General features: G+C 34.3%; 1 protein-coding gene across 2 annotated transcripts in view; it reads right to left on the bottom strand.

Annotated features, from left to right (window-relative positions):
• Positions 1-208: 208 nt before the first annotated feature.
• LOC148947538 (uncharacterized) overlaps positions 209-18,164 on the bottom strand; it is a 49,382-nt gene continuing 31,426 nt past the window's right edge. Inside the window, exons 1-3 of one of the 2 annotated variants that reach the window (XM_089096139.1) lie at positions 5,878-5,930; positions 2,242-2,561; positions 209-437 (exon numbers count right to left, since the gene is read on the bottom strand). In XM_089096139.1, the coding sequence (XP_088952265.1) occupies positions 293-437; positions 2,242-2,561; positions 5,878-5,883 (471 nt within the window). In that variant the 5' untranslated portion in view covers positions 5,884-5,930 and the 3' untranslated portion in view covers positions 209-292. Of the gene's footprint in view, positions 438-2,241; positions 2,562-5,877; positions 5,931-18,164 lie in introns of those variants that run through there. The other variant, XM_089096138.1, reaches the window with a different exon arrangement.

The raw sequence follows: 18,164 nt of genomic DNA on the forward strand, positions 1-18,164 counted from the left end.
CAGCTCCTGTAAGGCTATGAAAAGCGTTATAGATTAAAATGTTGTTGTGAAGCTATGTATTTACTTTTGTCACCTAAATTAATATTCTTGTTTTTTATACTTGGCTTTTGCGTTTTCCGTAAAGCGCTAGTTTAAAAACAATAATACTTTTATAAGTCGATTTAAAGCAAGCAGGATTTTGGAAACCTTTTAAAATTCTCTCTTGAAAACCTATTAAAATGCGCTTTATTATAATACAATATAATACAAATAAAATACAATAAGTTACACAACAATACAATAGTATATCTGCTTAACCAATTAGATTTTTTTGAAAATAAGTAGATGGCCCACCATAAGTGGGGTATGAAGGATAGCCATAGCCAATACTAGGGTATCCAATTCCAATTCCAGGATAAGCACCTCCATAGTAGCTAGGACGATAAGGGTAACCGCCTCTGTAATGAAAATAGTTATTATTAGTTATCTTCAGATTTATTTGAGTTAAGAAGTAAGGCTCTACTTTTCTGCTCGTAAATATAGTACAAAATAAATGTGGGTTTATCTGTCTATCTATTTGTAATTCTATTGAATTTATTGCGAAAATATTCAAGCTAGAAGCGTGAAATTATGCTGAATTCTGTTGGAATTCCATGAAGATAAAAATGCTATATATATGAAAAATTTAATAAATACAAAATAAAAAGACCCTAACCCAAAAATATTACTTTACGATAAGAAGAATATGAGGGTCAACCACCGGACTATTTATTGAAAGTCTTAATCTGTTAGTGTTAGAGAAAGATTAAGAAAGAAACAAACATTTCTAAAGTGTATTTAGTTTCTAAAGTTCTAAAGTTTCTAAAGTGTATTTAAAGTGTATTTACTTAGTGTGTTGGTGCTAGAAAATATTAAAAAGGAAACAAAATCTTAATTTTTAATTGTGTTTACATACTGTGTGTTACGGACATTTACGGCTGGATGGTTATTTCTGTAGATGCGAAAAAACACTTATAATTAACGTCTCATAGATAGTTCTATCCCAACTGTTAATATAGAATTTTTCACTTATTGTTTTGTCTCTTGGATTTAGATTATTGGATCAACTCTCATATCCTAGATTAATTTTTACAGTCAAGCTTTCAGCAATTGATTGTCATAAGACATTGTATTATGGGAACTTTTCGATTGTAAAGTATTTGAAAACTTCTGATTATCATTTCTGATTATAAATATATTTGTTTTTGCATAAATTAGAAATAACAAAATTTGTATCACGAATTATAAATGAAAAGTTAAACAATACCAGAAAAAAAAAGTTTTGTGTCAAACAAAGAGAAAATCAAGTAACAAAACAGTAATAGCAAGCCAAACAATTTTTTAAAGGCCAGATAGGGTTAAAACCAGTATTTTCTCTTTTCTTCTCAGAACAAAGTAAGAGCTCTTTTCTTCTCAGAATCCTCTCAGAACTCTTTTCTTCTCCATAGAACCACTATGGAGCACTGTAAACTCCCGCAAAACCGATATTTGAAATAGTGTCACACCATCCAATAACATAACCAGTTTTCCACTTTTGGAGTTCTAACAATATTTTGAATTTTTCTGACAGCTATTGAGAAAATATTAATGCACTCGGAGCTTGTTAATTTTTTTTTAGCATAACTATATGGTCACTTGACTTTATTTTTTTTTGCCTTCCTAAGGCTAGATTCAAAAGAGCATCGACCGTTGGATTATTTTAAGCACAATGACTTGTGGTTTTTTTAGTTAGATTTTGTAGTTGGATTTTGTAGTTGGATTTTGTAGTTGAATTTTGTAGTTGGATTTTGAGGTTTCGAGGACAATCGAGAGAAACGTCAAAGAAAAAATTAGGATAAACAAAACAAGGCTCACGTAAAATAGTTGTTTCTAACTTCAAAGATGTTAGATTACTAAAGGGCAAAAAAATAACTACGGAAGAATTAATCAAAAAATATACTATGAAATAGATATATAATTAATAATCACAGAAACAAAGTATATTTGCCCATAATTTCATTTTAAGTTGTTCTTTTGACAAACTACCTGTCCAGAATTGATAATCTTGCTCTGGAAAACGGCTGTTCACTTTTGCAATCTCAACGCCAATCTGATTTTTGGATTGTGGAATCTTACTGTGATCATCAAAATGTGATTTGGACAATACAATTGCGAAGTAAAAATGCTGAAGAGAAGAAATTTTATTAACTGTTTCTAGTTCTATAGGTATTATTAAGAACTTACGCTGGGTAGAATGCGGCCTGAGGCCCAAGACCTCCCAAACCCAAAGAAAGCGATGATGCATGTCCTTCAAGATCATCCACACGATCTTCCATTACTGGTGCAGCAAAAGCGACTGTTTGTCCTTCAAATGGGATCACATGGTCCTCCATCACATGTGCGTCCAAAGGGATTACTTGTCCTTCAAGGTCATCGCCATTATCTTCCATCATAGGTCCTGTTGAAATGAAGGCCTGTCTTTCAAGATCATCGACAGGATCTTCAGTTACAGGTGCTGCAAAAGTGACTGGTGCCACCCCAACTAAGATCATCATTATTTTTGTCTAAAACCAGGATTTAGTTTAATAATGTAAAATTTATAAGTGAAATCAATAATCCGCACTGTGACTTATTTTAAATTGAAGGGAATTTTTCTAAATTTGACATTGAAAAGTATGCTGAAGACTTTTCATTTTTCTTCAAATCTTTACAGTAAGAAAAATAAGAAAATATTCTTCTTTTAGAAATGGAAAAATCCATTGTTGTTTGTTCTGATTCAGTGATATATTTGACGCATTCTTAAGCTTTTTCATTCTTCGAAACATATCGACTAAAGTGGGAATTTCTTAAATGAACTATTTATGAACCATTTCCTTTTGATAAAACGTATCTATATCATTAAAGAAACAAAAAGAACATACGAAACCATGGATTTAACTCTGTTGGGATAGAAAAATTTTAATAGCAAAATCGACAAATGTATCTTATAAAAAAGAATGAATATATATATATATATATATATATATATATATATATATATATATATATATATATATATATATATATATATATATATATATATATATATATATATATATATATATATATATATATATATATATATATATATATATATATATATATATATATATATATATATATATATATATATATATATATATATATATATATATATATATATATATATATATATATATATATATATATATATATATATATATATATATATATATATATATATATATATATATATCATTCAATATTGACTAAAAATGTATTGGTGCGTCAATTCAGCCTTCTCATGCAAATGATATTTGTGACAAGTATTGTTCCTTCCTCGTTCTGCATTGGTGATCTGACTCCGATTTCCAAAAAAGGAAAATCTGAGTTGCAATGTTCCTCTTTCCGTGCGAAGCAAAAGTATTTTATCGTATAAAAATCAACAGTTCCGGTTTCTAGCTACTGATACCGCTGAGACAATGGATATAACATACTTTGGAATGAACTTTGACCTTTAACTACTTTCTGAATGACTAAATTAAATATGGACTAAATCAATCGATCGAACGGGTTGAATCTAGAAGGTCGGCTGTAGATCAGAGTTTAACGAAACATTCACATTAACCATTTGCGTGACCACAAGGAGATTACTCCCCAGTGTGAATATCCCAGGGGGAGGGGGGGGGGAGGTTTGATTAACCGTCTTTGAATTTTGATTCAAATTCGTATGTCCAGATGCGAGATTTAGCATAAGAATCCGGTTTTGTCGCTGAAATTAGAAAACCCTTCTTTCCTGGCAAAATTGTTTCAAGAAAAAAAGTTGAATTTAATTCAGCTTTAATCACAGTAATTTTGTAACATACACATAGTTTGTTTCTTTTCGAAAAGTGAACCTGAAAATTCAAAACAAACGTCTAAACAAACAAACAAAAATATTTGGTAACTTTAACTTTTGAGCTTTGAAATCAGTTGAATAAAATTGAAATAAAAACAAAAAATTCAGTAATAAGCCATTTTGGTTCTCAAAATGCCAGGAACGCCTTTCCATGAAAGCTAGTGTGTATATTTTAGTCGGAAAACATCCAGTTTGTTGCTTTTCTTGCGTGGAAAATTTCCTTTTTACTTTTATTAGAAAACATCGTACACATGGGGAAATGAGACCAAATCAGTAAACAGCTGTAAATTCAACATTTGGTTTGCAATTAGAGGACACGGAAGGCATTGCCACCTTATTGGAAATTTATTTTACATTTGGGCAAGATTAAAGAAGGAAATTTACATCAAGACTTTGAATGAACTTTGTCAATGAACTCTCTCTGAAAATAATCTAGTTAATATTCCGGAAGTTCATTATTTTGTGAATGACCCGAAAAGTTATTTATTTTGTTGTGTATAAATATACTAGTTTCAATTTTATTATTTTAGTATTTCTACTGAAGACGGTCGCTGGATATCTGGTCGAAATATCTAGAATTGTGTACTTTTTTTCACTGTCAAAATAAATGGATTTATCCCCATTTGAAAGCTTATTTGTTCGTTATTTTAAAAAATAACAAGTTTTTTCATCTTTTATATTTAGGGACGAAGGCGCCACCTGACGGTTGAGTTTTCTTAAACTAAAAGGTTTGTCTTCGCGACAGTAGAAGCTATAGAGCAGGAACAGATTTTGCTCTGGAAAAAGGAGTAGCAGCAACAACAAATATAATAAACTACTTCTTAGCGACAGTTGATGCTAAAGAGCAGAAAGATAATCTGTTCAGGAACATGGAACAGATGCAACATGAAAAAAGAAAGATTTCGCACACTGGGGCAGTTAATAATAAACTAGTTCTTTGCGACAGTGGAAGCTATAGAGCTGTAACAGATTTTGCTCTGGAACAGTAGCAACATGAAAAAAGAAAGAGTTTGCACATTGGGGCAGATAATAGTAAACTTGTTTTTCACGACAGTGGATGCTAAAGAGCAGAAGGATAATCTTTTCTGGAACACGAAACAGATGCAACATGAAAAATTAAAGATTTTGCACATTGGGGCAGTTAGTAATAAACTAGTTCTTCGCGACAATGGAAGCTATAGAGCAGGAACAGAATTTGCTCTGGAACATGGAACAGCAGCAACAGAAAAAAAGAAAGATTGCACACATTGGGCAGATAATAACAAACTATTTCTTCGCGACAATGGAAGCTATAGAGCAGGAACAGTATTTGCTCTGGAAGATTGAACAGCAGCAACATGAAAAAAGAAATATTTCGCACATTGGGGCAGATAATAATAAACTAGTTCTTCGCAACAGTGGAAGTTATAGAGAAGGAACAGAATTTCACTCTGGACCATTGAACAGCAGCAACATTTAAAAAAAAAACAGTTTTAAGAGAGAGAGTTGTTTGATGGGAAATTTACGTTATAATAATATTTTGAAGTTTATATTTAGTTGCCTTCTCTTACTACTTGCCATGGAAAAAAGTGCAAATAGTTCTTTAATTCACCCTTTTTAAATCCTTAAAATCGGCAAAAAATAGTTTGAATTTAACTTACTTAAATTTTGTTTGCAAAACATCTAAATTCATGTTTGCTTAGGCCTCAAGGATTTAAATAAGAAATAGAATTGACAAAACAATAAATATAGAAAATATCTAAATTTCTTGAAGAAGAAAACTAAATTTCATTACTGTTTTTCAAAGTTAAATCACAAACTTTTTCAATGCATAATGCACAAATGCAATAATAACAAAAGCTATGCAAAATAAAATAATGGCGAGAACTGTGAGAGGAGGTCCGTATGGCACCATTGAAATTTTGTCTGATCATTAACAATGGTCCACTCCATGGGAGGTGAGGCGTATGATTACCAACACTTACCATCATATTGATTATATTAACTTTATCTTAGAAGCTTCTGGAACCGAAATAAAATTCGAACTATTCTGTCACTTAGTATTTTCCTGATATATATAACTAGAATTTGTTATGAAATTCCAACCAGTTCTCCTATTACAAATGTTAAAATTAGGTTATACAAGACACTCTCGCTTTCGTCCTAAATAAACAGGGTAAAACCACCCTTATTTTTCCTTATAGTTAATTTTCCTTCGCAATACCTGCAAATGAATTTGGTAACATGAAAAATGATGGTATTGATGTAATTAACTCTGTATATGTGGGTTTCCCGTTTGATTTTATGAATTAGATTTCAACAAGGGGTTACACATTATCTCTCCTGGGTGTTAATGGCGTTTCTGGCCTCAATCGTCCCTAGGCCAATAATGCAATTGCTCCTGACCTAGTATCTATACCTACTTACTAACAGACGTACTAATGATTTTTTTTCCCGAAAGAAAATTATTAAACATTTAGGGTGGATGGAAGGACTCGACAATGAATATCAAATTTTATTTGAGAATTTGAACGAGGAGTTCCTATTAAATCCAATAAAATATAGGATTTTGCGGGGATTGGGCTCCAGCCCTCCCTGGGTACATCCCTGCTTTCATTTTTCTTCCATTGTCGTAACGCTATTCCGGCATACGCACTTCCACGCATTTTATGTGCAAATCGTTCAGAGGTTACGTTGACCAAATAAAAAAAATTCTGTTAATAAATAATAATAAGAAAAAAATCAAGCAGAAGGGTAATTCTGGTTCTGGTTTTAATACATCAATCATTTGATACAAAAATTTTGCAAGAAGTCTGCTACTGTTGGGTTAAGTTCTTGATTTCAGAAAATTTATTTAGTTAAATTTAGCAGAGGACCTTGGAAAGACTTAATTATGTTCGCTTCAGCAATTAATACTATTTATCAAAGATTGGTGTAAAAGATTAAAAATTATTTAAAACCAACCATTGTTTTGTGTCCTATAGAGAAAACACTTTTAGCCATATTTTGAGGTACTTTGTACTTTGTATGAACAAATGGGCCAGTTGTGTACCAACAAAGTAGTCTTTGAGGATGATAAACCCCCAAACCCCTCAGGGCGAGGGTTGTTAGTTATGCCCTGGGGGCATACAAGGTTTTTATAGATATTGTTTTCGTAGAAACTTCAAAAAGGGCTGATTCAGTTGGAAATTGAAAGGGCTAGTGCCATTTTAATAGTAGAAAGTGATTGGAGGGCAATTCACCTCTTAGAAGATCATATAAGAGGTAACACTCTAGCAAATGCCTATAGTAAAGGACCACAACCTTTCAATTAACGCTCTAGCAATACCTATAGTAAAAGACCACAACCTGTCAATGTAACGCTCTAGCAATGCTTATAGTAAAGAACCATAACCTGTCAATGTAACGCTCTAGCAATGCTTATAGTAAAGAACCATAACCTTTCAATGCAACGCTCTAGAAATACCTATAGTGAAAGACCACAACCTGTCAATGTAACGCTCTAGCAATGCTTATAGTAAAGAACCATAACCTTTCAATGTAACGCTCTAGCAATACCTATAATAAAAGACCATAACCTGTCAATGTAACGCTCTAGCAATGCTTATAGTAAAGAACCACAACCTTTCAATGTAACGCTCTAGCAATGCCCATAGTAAAGAACCATAACCTTTCAATGTAACGCTCTAGGAATACCTATAGTAAAAGACCATAACTTGTCAGTGTAACGCTCTAGCAATGCTGATAGTAAAGAACCACAACCTTTCTACGTAACGCTCTAGCAATGCCTATAGTAAAGAACAACAACCTTTCAATGTAACGCTCTAGCAATGCCTATAATAATGAACCATAACCTTTTGATGTAACGCTCTAGCAATACCTATAGTAAAAACCATAACTTGTCAATGTAACGCTCTAGCATTGCTTATAGTAAAGAACCAGAACGGGGATGAACCACAAAAGAACCACAAAAGGGATGATTCAGTTGGAAATTGAAAGGGCTAGTGCCGTTTTAATAGTATAAAGTGATTGGAGGGCAACTGACCTCTTAGAAGATCATATAAGAGGTAACACTCTAGCAAATGCCTATAGTAAAGGACCACAACCTTTCAATTAACGCTCTAGCAATACCTATAGTAAAAGACCACAACCTGTAAATGTAAAGCTCTAGCAATGCTTATAGTAAAGAACCATAACCTTTCTATGTAACGCTCTAGCAATACCTATAGTAAAAGACCATAACTTGTCAATGTAACGCTCTAGTAATGCTTATAGTAAAGAACCACAACCTTTCAATGTAACGCTCTAGCAATGCTTATAGTAAAGAACCATAACCTTTCAATGTAACGCTCTAGCAATACCTATAATAAAAGACCATAACCTGTCAATGTAACGCTCTAGCAATGCTTATAGTAAAGAACCACAACCTTTCAATGTAACGCTCTAGCAATGCCCATAGTAAAGAACCATAACCTCTCAATGTAACGCTCTAGCAATGCCTATAGTAAAGAACCATAACCTTTCAATGTAACGGTCTAGCAATACCTATAGTAAAAGACCATAACTTGTCAATGTAATGCTCTAGCAATGCTTATAGTAAAGAACCACAACCTTTCAATATAACGTTCTAGCAATGCCAATAGTAAAGAACCTTAACCTTTCAATGTAACGCTCTAGCAATGCTTATAGTAAAGAAACATAACCTTTTAATGTAACGCTCTAGCAATACCTATAGTAAAAGACCATAACCTGTCAATGTGACGCTCTAGCAATACGTATAGTAAAGAACCACAACCTTTGAATGTAACGCTCTAGCAATGCCTATAGTAAAGAACCATAACCTTTCGATGTAACGGTCTAGCAATACCTCTGGTAAAAGACCATAAGTTGTCAATGTAACGCTCTAGCAATGCCTATAGTAAAGAACCATAACCTTTCGATATAACGGTCTAGCAATACCTATGGTAAAAGACCATAAGTTGTCAATGTAACGCTCTAGCAATGCTAATAAAAAAGAACCATAACCTTTCGATGTAACGGCCTAGCAATACCTATGGTAAAAGACCATAAGTTGTCAATGTAACGCTCTAGCAATGCCTATAGTAAAGAGCCATAACCTTTCGATGTAACGGTGTAGCGATACCTATGGTAAAAGACCATAAGTTGTCAATGTAACGCTCTAGCAATGCTGATAGTAAAGAACCACAACCTTTCAATGTAACGCTCTAGCAATGCCTATAGTAAAGAACCATAACCTGTCAATGTAACGCTCTAGCAATGCCTATAGTAAAGAACCATAACCTTTCAGTGTAACGGTCTAGCAATACCTATAGTAAAACCATAACTTGTCAATGTAACGCTATAGCAATGCTTATAGTAACGGTCTAGCGATACCTATGGTAAAAGACCATAAGTTGTCAATGTAACGCTCTAGCAATGCTGATAGTAAAGAACCACAACATTTCAATGTAACGCTCTAGCAATGCCTATAGTAAAATACCATAACCTTTCGATGTAACACTCTAGCAATACCTTTAGTAAAGAACCATAACCTTTCAATGCAATTTGTGTTATTATTTTTTTTTTACCGGAAACGCTTCACACAAAACGAATGGTTGAAAAAACTTCAGAGGGGACTTATTCGATTAGAACTGCAACTTTTAGTGTCTTTTTTACGAGACAACCAGCCCCCTTCCTCGCCATTTACGTATCCCTCCCCTCCCGTAACCTCCAAAGACGGCTGATTCAAATTTTGAGATGGTCATTATGTTAATAGCTAAACGTTTCAATCTAACTTTTAAGATAAAATGACCCTCGACAGGCCCTTGGGACAGGGCCGTAACTAGTGCAAATAGGCAATTATTTAAGTAAATGGCTTATAAAGAAAAACGAGATCCTTTGCAAACTCTCAAGAACAGCTGACCGTATTAACATGAAACTTTCGAGGAATGTTGCGTGGTATGCTGCTCTAAATCAAAAGATTTAGTAAATCAAAATACTGTAAAGAAATATGGTCGGCTATTCTTTGCTTACTATCAACGGTCTTAGAAGACAGTCCTTTAGTTAACTCTGCTAAATTTGGAAAGCAGGGTATCCAGTTGTCACCTGGTTGTAAAAAGACGAAGTTGCAAAAAAATGTAAAAAATGGACACTTGAAGAATTTCATTCCGCTCTCAGCATTGGCCTTTAGTTCAGTGAAGGGAGGAGTAAATTAAAAAAAAAAGATAGAAAAAACGCCATTTGAGGATTATTGATAAAAAAAAAAAAAAAATAATACGCTTATTTTTTGGCATAATTTCTAAACTGTGCAATGTTTCGGTTGTTTACACGCAAGATTTGTCATTGGGATATAAGGAAGTATTCCAACCAGGTTCTGTCCGAAAAGATCAAGGGGGTCAATTTGAAACTTAAGTGAACGTTGAGGGCTATTTTGAACTAAACATAAAAACACTAAGTACATCCTGATTTTACTGAGGGAGGAATAAAACAAAAAAATTATTAATTAAAGAAAAAACGTAAGAATAATAAATAAAACACTGACAATACAGAATATTCTTATTCTTAATTTAAGTTTTTGAAATTTGAATTTTAACAAAGCTTGAATATCCAGTCCAAATTTTTGATCAGCAGTCATTTTGCAGAATTAGATTTTTGTAGTAATTTTACAATAGCGTTTTGGGTAAAGGTATTATTTCGTTTGAATTATTATGACCTTATTTCAGCTCGGTTTTGGTTTAATACAGCTCTTTACTTTCCCTCGAAAAAATACTTTTTTGGTATTTTTTTTTTGGAAATTAATTTCAAACAAGTAATCAGAGAAAAAAATCTATTCATCCAAATTTCTTTGGTATTTGGTCACTCATTTTGTAGTTTGATAGACCCAAATAAATCCTGATAAAAAGTCAAACTCAAAACGAGATTGAAACCAGGTTTGTTTCAATCGGTTTTCTAATTTCTGTTTGCTGCAGAAAGCCACGTACTGCCACGTACGTCTGAATTTATTTCGGAGAAGGTATTATTAGTCAAATAAATCGAAAACCTGAGTAATTCTTAGTCTTCTAAGTCCAAGAACATCCAGATCCCAATCCTATAAACCCCTTTTGTTATGTCTCAATCTATTAGAAGAACGTTTTGTGCAATAGTTTTCTTTGAATATTAGTTGTTTAAATAAACGAATGTCGCATTAATTCAAGATCATTTGTTAAAAAAAAGGTTTTGCTTAGTTGTCTAAAAAAGATTAAAAAAGGAAGTTACATATGATTGCAAGCAAGTTAGATTTTTTCTTCTTATTCTAAGCTTCTTTGACCTGATATTTGATTAAGGTGTGTATTTTTGCACCTTGATAATAGATGTAGTTTTTAGGCATTATTGTGAATTTAAAAGGATATAGAATAACATGCCTAATTTAAGGAAAGACGAAGGGAGAGGACTCCAGGGGAGGGGGGAACGTCTGTGGGGGAGGAGATTCAAGTGTTTATTTATTGTTATCCTGCAACTCTCCACAAAGGTACTGAACTGCTTGCTGGTCACCTTCGAGGAAGTGTTCAGTCCCCCTGAACAGTTTATCTTAGCCCAAGGTACATTTTTCACCAAAACATCAAAACACGCAAAGGAGGGGAAATTATATTTCGAGAAATACTTGTTCCCACCCATCCAGCGTATTGCGGGGGAGTTTGGTCTGTGTCTCCTCTTTTTGGGGAACAGCATCCGGCCATCCTACGCGCAGTGGGGGAGTTTAGTCTATGTCTACTTATTCCTGGAATGGAATCCGGGCTTCAGCTAGACGATAAAAGAGGCTAAAAACGGTCTTGCTCGAGATAATTCAAAGGTAGTAATAATAGGGAAATTATCGTTGAGTTTCTACTGCAACCCTCTAATGTCACAGCATCCCTGTTTCTAGCGCTCAGCTAGCAAGATTCGCGCACTGGCAAGATTCCCGCTATAGAAAAATTCCTGCCATTGATACAGTGTTTTTCTGGAAGACCCCTGGATTTCCTATGATCAAGTCTAACATGAACGCCACCAATGTAACTCACAAACTAGACTAAAAGGACCCCATGGTGCTCCAGCACGGCACACACACATGCGTGTTGCTTATTAAGGGTGACGTATATCTTAAGCAAAGATACCTAATGGGAGAGCTTGGAAGAGCATCTTGCGAGAAGGGTAGATTTCCAAACCGATAAAAAGTATACTTATGGTCCAAAGCGGAATGGCGCTAAGACACTATTTTCACACTAGCACCCATTCTCCCCATGACAACCCCCCCCCCTAGGATATTTTTAACCTATTTTGCCCCGAAAATAAACTAAAATATCCCATTAAATACTATACTTTGAAAACAGAGAAGCCCCTCCACTTTTTTTTACTAGTGTTTGATACTCTAAGCATTTCACCTCACAATGTTACACTATTACTACCCCTGTGACATACCCCTGTCATCGCCCCCTCCCCCCCAAAAAAAACACTTTTAAGATATTTCTCGTTCAAAATGTTATTTTCAAATCATTCATTCGGGTTTTCGCGAGCAAATCGGCCTACAGTATCATACTGTAGCTACTCTTAGACACTTCTCCGCCAATGCCCCACCTCCCAACAAAGTACTTTTAAGACATTTCTTCCTAAAATATCTATTTCAACTAATTCATTTAGGTTTTCACAAGCAATTCAGCCTGCAGTACCGCCCTATAACTACTCTAAGATACCCTATATCCATCCACAAAATTATATTTCAAGTCACTCATTCGGGTTTCCATGTCAATAGATACTGATTATACTTAAGAATAATTTAAATTAGATACCTTTTGATACCTGATTTATATAGGTCAATGACCCAAATTATGATACACGTTCAGTATAACATAGGATTCAAATGGTCTGAAGGGTCTTAACTCAGGATATTCAGATAAAGCCAAATGATAATAATAAGAATACATTTTTTTATTTGGATTGAATGAAACTGATAAAGGATTGAAATTTTAATCACTTATCCACTAAAGGTAAGTCTGAGGGAATAGTGACTCCCACGGCAAATTATATAAATGTCAGAATATGATTAGAATATATTCATCCTTTCACTAGTCGATTGATTTGATTGACCTAGCTTCACGTCTTGGCTGTGGTCGCTTTAAGACACAAGTACTAAGCGAGGAGTGCAGCTAATATAAAATATTGTTTCGTATTGGAGTATGCATAAAGTTGAAACTAATATAGTCGTAGACGCCGAGAAAAGAATTTTAATATAGAAATCCAGAACAATCGTTAGAAATCCCTTACAATTCCTAGAAATCAAGTAGTGAGATGGTTATGGATTTTAACCACCAAGAACCCCAACCATCAAGGACCCCAACCACCAAGAACCCCAACCACCAAGGACACCAACCTCCAAGGGCCCCAAAACTCCCTCTACCAACTATTTTGCCCCTCTCCCAATTTTTTATACTTTGTTTAAATTTAATTTTTTGAACTTTTTTTCGAACTTTTATTTTTTTTTAACATAGAAATTTTGTAATTTTTTTTCATGTCTTAAAATGACATGAAGTATAAGAACAAAAAAAAATCACATTGAATATTTTAAAAATACAAAATGAGAATGATATAGATATGTTAGTCGTGATTTTTACTATTATAAAAATGATGTTTGTAGTAACACTTTTCGTTTTTTTACTTAGAATTTTTGGACTTGGAAAATTGGACTTGGAATAGTAAAAGACCATAACTTGTCAATGTAACGGTCTAGCAATGCTTATAGTAAAGAACCATAACCTTTCAATGTAACGCTCTAGCAATGCCTATAGCAAAGAACCATAACCTTTCAATGAAACATTCTAGCAATACCAATAGTAAAAGACCATAGCTTGTCAATGTAACGCTCTAGCAATGCTTATAGTAAAGAACCACAACCTTTCAATTTAACGCTCTAGCAATGCCTATAGTAAAGAACCATAACCTTTCAATGTAATGCTCCAGCAATACCTATATTAAAAGACCATATCCTGTTAATGTAACGCTCTAGCAATGCTTATAGTAAAGAACCACAACCTTTCAATGTAACGTTCTAGCAATGCCTATAGTAAAGAACCATAACCTTTCAATGTAACGTTCTAGCAATACCTATAGTAAAAGACCATAACTTGTCAATGTAACGCTCTAGCAATGCTGTTAGTAAAGAACCACAACCTTTCAATGTAACGCTCTAGCAATGCCTATAGTAAAGACCCACAACCTTTCAATGTAACGCTCTAGCAATGCCTATAGTAAAGAACCATAACCTTTCAATGTAACGCTCTAGCAATACCTATAGAAAAAGACCATAACTTGTCAATGTAACGCTCTAGCATTGCTTATAGTAAAGAACCACAACAGGGCTGAACCACAAAAGAACCACAAAAGGGCTGATTCAGTTGGAAATTGAAAGGGCTAGTGCCATTTTAATAGTAGAAAGTGATTGGATGGCAATTGACCTCTTAGAAGACCATATAAGAGGTAACACTCTAGAAAATGCCTATAGTAAAGGACCACAACCTTTCAATTAACGCTCTAGCAATACCTATAGTAAAAGACCACAACCTGTCAATGTATCGCTCTAGCAATGCTTATAGTAAAGAACCATAACCTTTCAATGTAACGCTCTAGCAATGCTTATAGTAAAGAACCATAACCTTTCAATTTAACGCTCTAGCAATGCCCATAGTAAAGAACCATAACCTTTCAATGTAACGCTCTAGCAATACCTATAGTAAAAGACCATAACTTTTTAATGTAACGCTCTAGCAATGCTTATAGTAAAGAACCACAACCTTTCAATGTAACGCTCTAGCAATGCCTATAGTAAAGAACCATAACCTTTCAATGTAACGTTCTAGCAATGCCTATAGTAAAGAACCATAACCTTTCAATGTAACGCTCTAGCAATACCTATAGTAAAAGACCATAACTTGTCAATGTAACGCTCTAGCAATGCTGATAGTAAAGAACCAAAACCTTTCAATGTAACGCTCTAGCAATGCCTATAGTAAAAGACCATAGCTTGTCAATGTAACGCTCTAGCATTGCTTATAGTAAAGAACCACAACAGGGCTGAACCACAAAAGAACCACAAAAGGGCTGATTCAGTTGGAAATTAAAAGGGCTAGTGCCATTTTAATAGTAGAAAGTGATTGGATGGCAATTGACCTCTTAGAAGACCATATAAGAGGTAACACTCTAGCAAATGCCTATAGTAAAGGACCACAACCTTTCAATTAACGCTCTAGAAATACCTATAGTGAAAGACCACAACCTGTCAATGTAACGCTCTAGCAATGCTTATAGTAAAGAAACATAACCTTTCAATGTAACGCTCTAGCAATACCTATAATAAAAGACCATAACCTGTCAATGTAACGCTCTAGCAATGCTTATAGTAAAGAACCACAACCTTTCAATGTAACGCTATAGCAATGCCTACAGTAACGAACCATAACCTTTCAATGTAACGCTCTAGCAATACCTATAATAAAAGACCATCACCTGTTAATGTAACGCTCTAGCAATGCTTATAGTAAAGAACCACAACCTTTCAATGTAACGCTCTAGCAATGCCTATAGTAAAGAACCATATCCTTTCAATGTAACGCTCTAGAAGTACCTATAGTAAAAGACCATAACTTGTCAATGTAACGCTCTAGCAATGCTTACAGTAAAGAACCACAACCTTTCAATGTAACGCTCTAACAGTGCCTATAGTAAAGAACCATAACCTTTCAATGTAACACTTTAGCAATACCTATAGTAAAAGACCATAACTTGTCAATGTAACGCTCTAGCATTGCTTATAGTAAAGAACCACAACCTTTCAATGTAACGCTCTAGCAATGCCTATAGTAAAGAACCATAACCTTTCAATGTAACGCTCTAGCAATACCTATGGTAAAAGACCACAACCTGTCAATGTAACGCTCCAGCAATGCTTATATAAAGAACCACAACCTTTCAATGTAACGCTCTAGTAATACCTATAGTAAAAGACCATAACTTGTCAATGTAACACTCTAGCATTGCTTATAGTAAAGAACCACAACAGGGCTGAACCAAAAAAGAACCACAAAAGGGCTGATTCAGTTGGAAATTGAAAGGGCTAGTGCCATTTTAATAGTAGAAAGTGATTGGATGGCAATTGACCTCTTAGAAGACCATATAAGAGGTAACACTCTAGAAAATGCCTATAGTAAAGGACCACAACCTTTCAATTGACGCTCTAGCAATACCTATAGTAAAAGACCACAACCTATCAATGTATCGCTCTAGCAATGCTTATAGTAAAGAACCATAACCTTTCAATGTAACGCTCTAGCAATGCTTATAGTAAAGAACCACAACCTTTCAATTTAACGCTCTAGCAATGCCTATAGTAAAGAACCATAACCTTTCAATGTAACGCTCTAGCAACACTTATAGTAAAGAACCATAATCTTTCAATGTAACGTTCTAGCAATGCCTATAGTAAAGAACCATAACCTGTCAATGTAACGCTCTAGCAATACATATATTAAAAAACCAAAACTTTTCAATGTAAAGCTCTAGCAGTGCTGATAGTAAAGAACCAAAACCTTTCAATGTAACGCTCTAGCAATGCCTATAGTAAAGAACCAGAACCTTTCAATGTAACGCTCTAGCAATGCCTATAATAAAAGACCATAACTTGTCAATGTAACGCTCTAGCATTGCTTATAGTAAAGAACCACAACAGGGCTGAACCACAAAAGAACCACAAAAGGGCTGATTCAGTTGGAAATTAAAAGGGCTAGTGCCATTTTAATAGTAGAAAGTGATTGGATGGCAATTGACCTCTTAGAAGACCATATAAGAGGTAACACTCTAGCAAATGCCTATAGTAAAGGACCACAACCTTTCAATTAATGCTCTAGCAATACCTATAGTGAAAGACCACAACCTGTCAATGTAACGCTCTAGCAATGCTTATAGTAAAGAACCACAACCTTTCAATTTAACGCTCTAGCAATGCCTATAGTAACGAACCATAACCTTTCAATGTAACGCTCTAGCAATACCTATAATAAAAGACCATAACCTGTTAATGTAACGCTCTAGCAATGCTTATAGTAAAGAACCACAACCTTTCAATGTAACGCTCTAGCAGTACCTATAGTAAAAGACCATGACTTGTCAATGTAACGCTCTAGCAATGCTGATAGTAAAGAACCACAACCTTTCAATGTAACGCTCTAGCATTGCCTTTAGTAAAGAACCATAACCTTTCAATGTAACGCTCTAGCAATACCTATGGTAAAAGACAACAACCTGTCAATGTAACGCTCTAGCAATGCTTATATAAAGAACCACAACCTTTCAATGTAACGCTCTAGCAATGCCTATAGTAAAGAAACATAACCTTTCAATGTAACACTCTAGCAATACCTATAGTAAAAGACCATAACCTGTCAATGTAACGCTCTAGCAATGCTTATAGTAAAGAACCACAACCTTTCAATGTAATGCTCTAGCAATGCCTATAGTAAAGAACCGTAGCCTTTCAATGTAACGCTCTAGCAATAACTATAAGAAAAGACCTTAACCTGTTAATGTAACGCTCTAGCAATGCTTATAGTAAATAACCACAACCTTTCAATGTAACGCTCTAGCAACGCCTATAGTAAAGAACCATAATCTTTCAATGTAACGCTCTAGCAATGCCTATAGTAAAGAACCATAACCTTTCAATGTAACGCTCTAGCAATACCTATAGTAAAACACCATAAAATGTCAATGTAACGCTCTAGCAATGCTTATAGTAAAGAACCACAATCTTTCAATGTAACGCTCTAGCAATGACTATAGTAAAGAACCAGAAACTTTCAATGTAACACTCTAGCAATGCCTATAGTAAAGAACCATAACCTTTCAATGGAACGCTCTAGCAATCCATATAGTAAAATACCAAAACTTGTCAATGTAACTCTCTAGCAGTTCTTATAGTAAAGAACCACAAACTTTCAGTGTAATTTTCTAGCAATGTCAATAGTAAAGAACCATAACCTTTCAATGTAACGCTCTAGCAATGCCTATAATAAAAGACCATAACTTGTCAATGTAACCCTCTAGCAGTTCTTATAGTATAGAACCACAACCTTTCAATGTAACTTTCTATAAATGCCAATAGTAAAGAACCACAACCGTTCAATGTAACGCTCTAGCAATGCCTATAGTAAAGAACCATAACCTTTCAATGTAACGCTCTAGCAATACCTATAGTAAAAGACCATAACTTGTC

The sequence above is a fragment of the Artemia sp. Qi Xiang Cuo genome, chromosome 10 (assembly GCF_049724085.1).
Source record: "Artemia sp. Qi Xiang Cuo chromosome 10, ASM4972408v1, whole genome shotgun sequence".
In the NCBI taxonomy this organism is placed as follows: Eukaryota; Metazoa; Arthropoda; class Branchiopoda; order Anostraca; family Artemiidae; genus Artemia; species Artemia sp. Qi Xiang Cuo.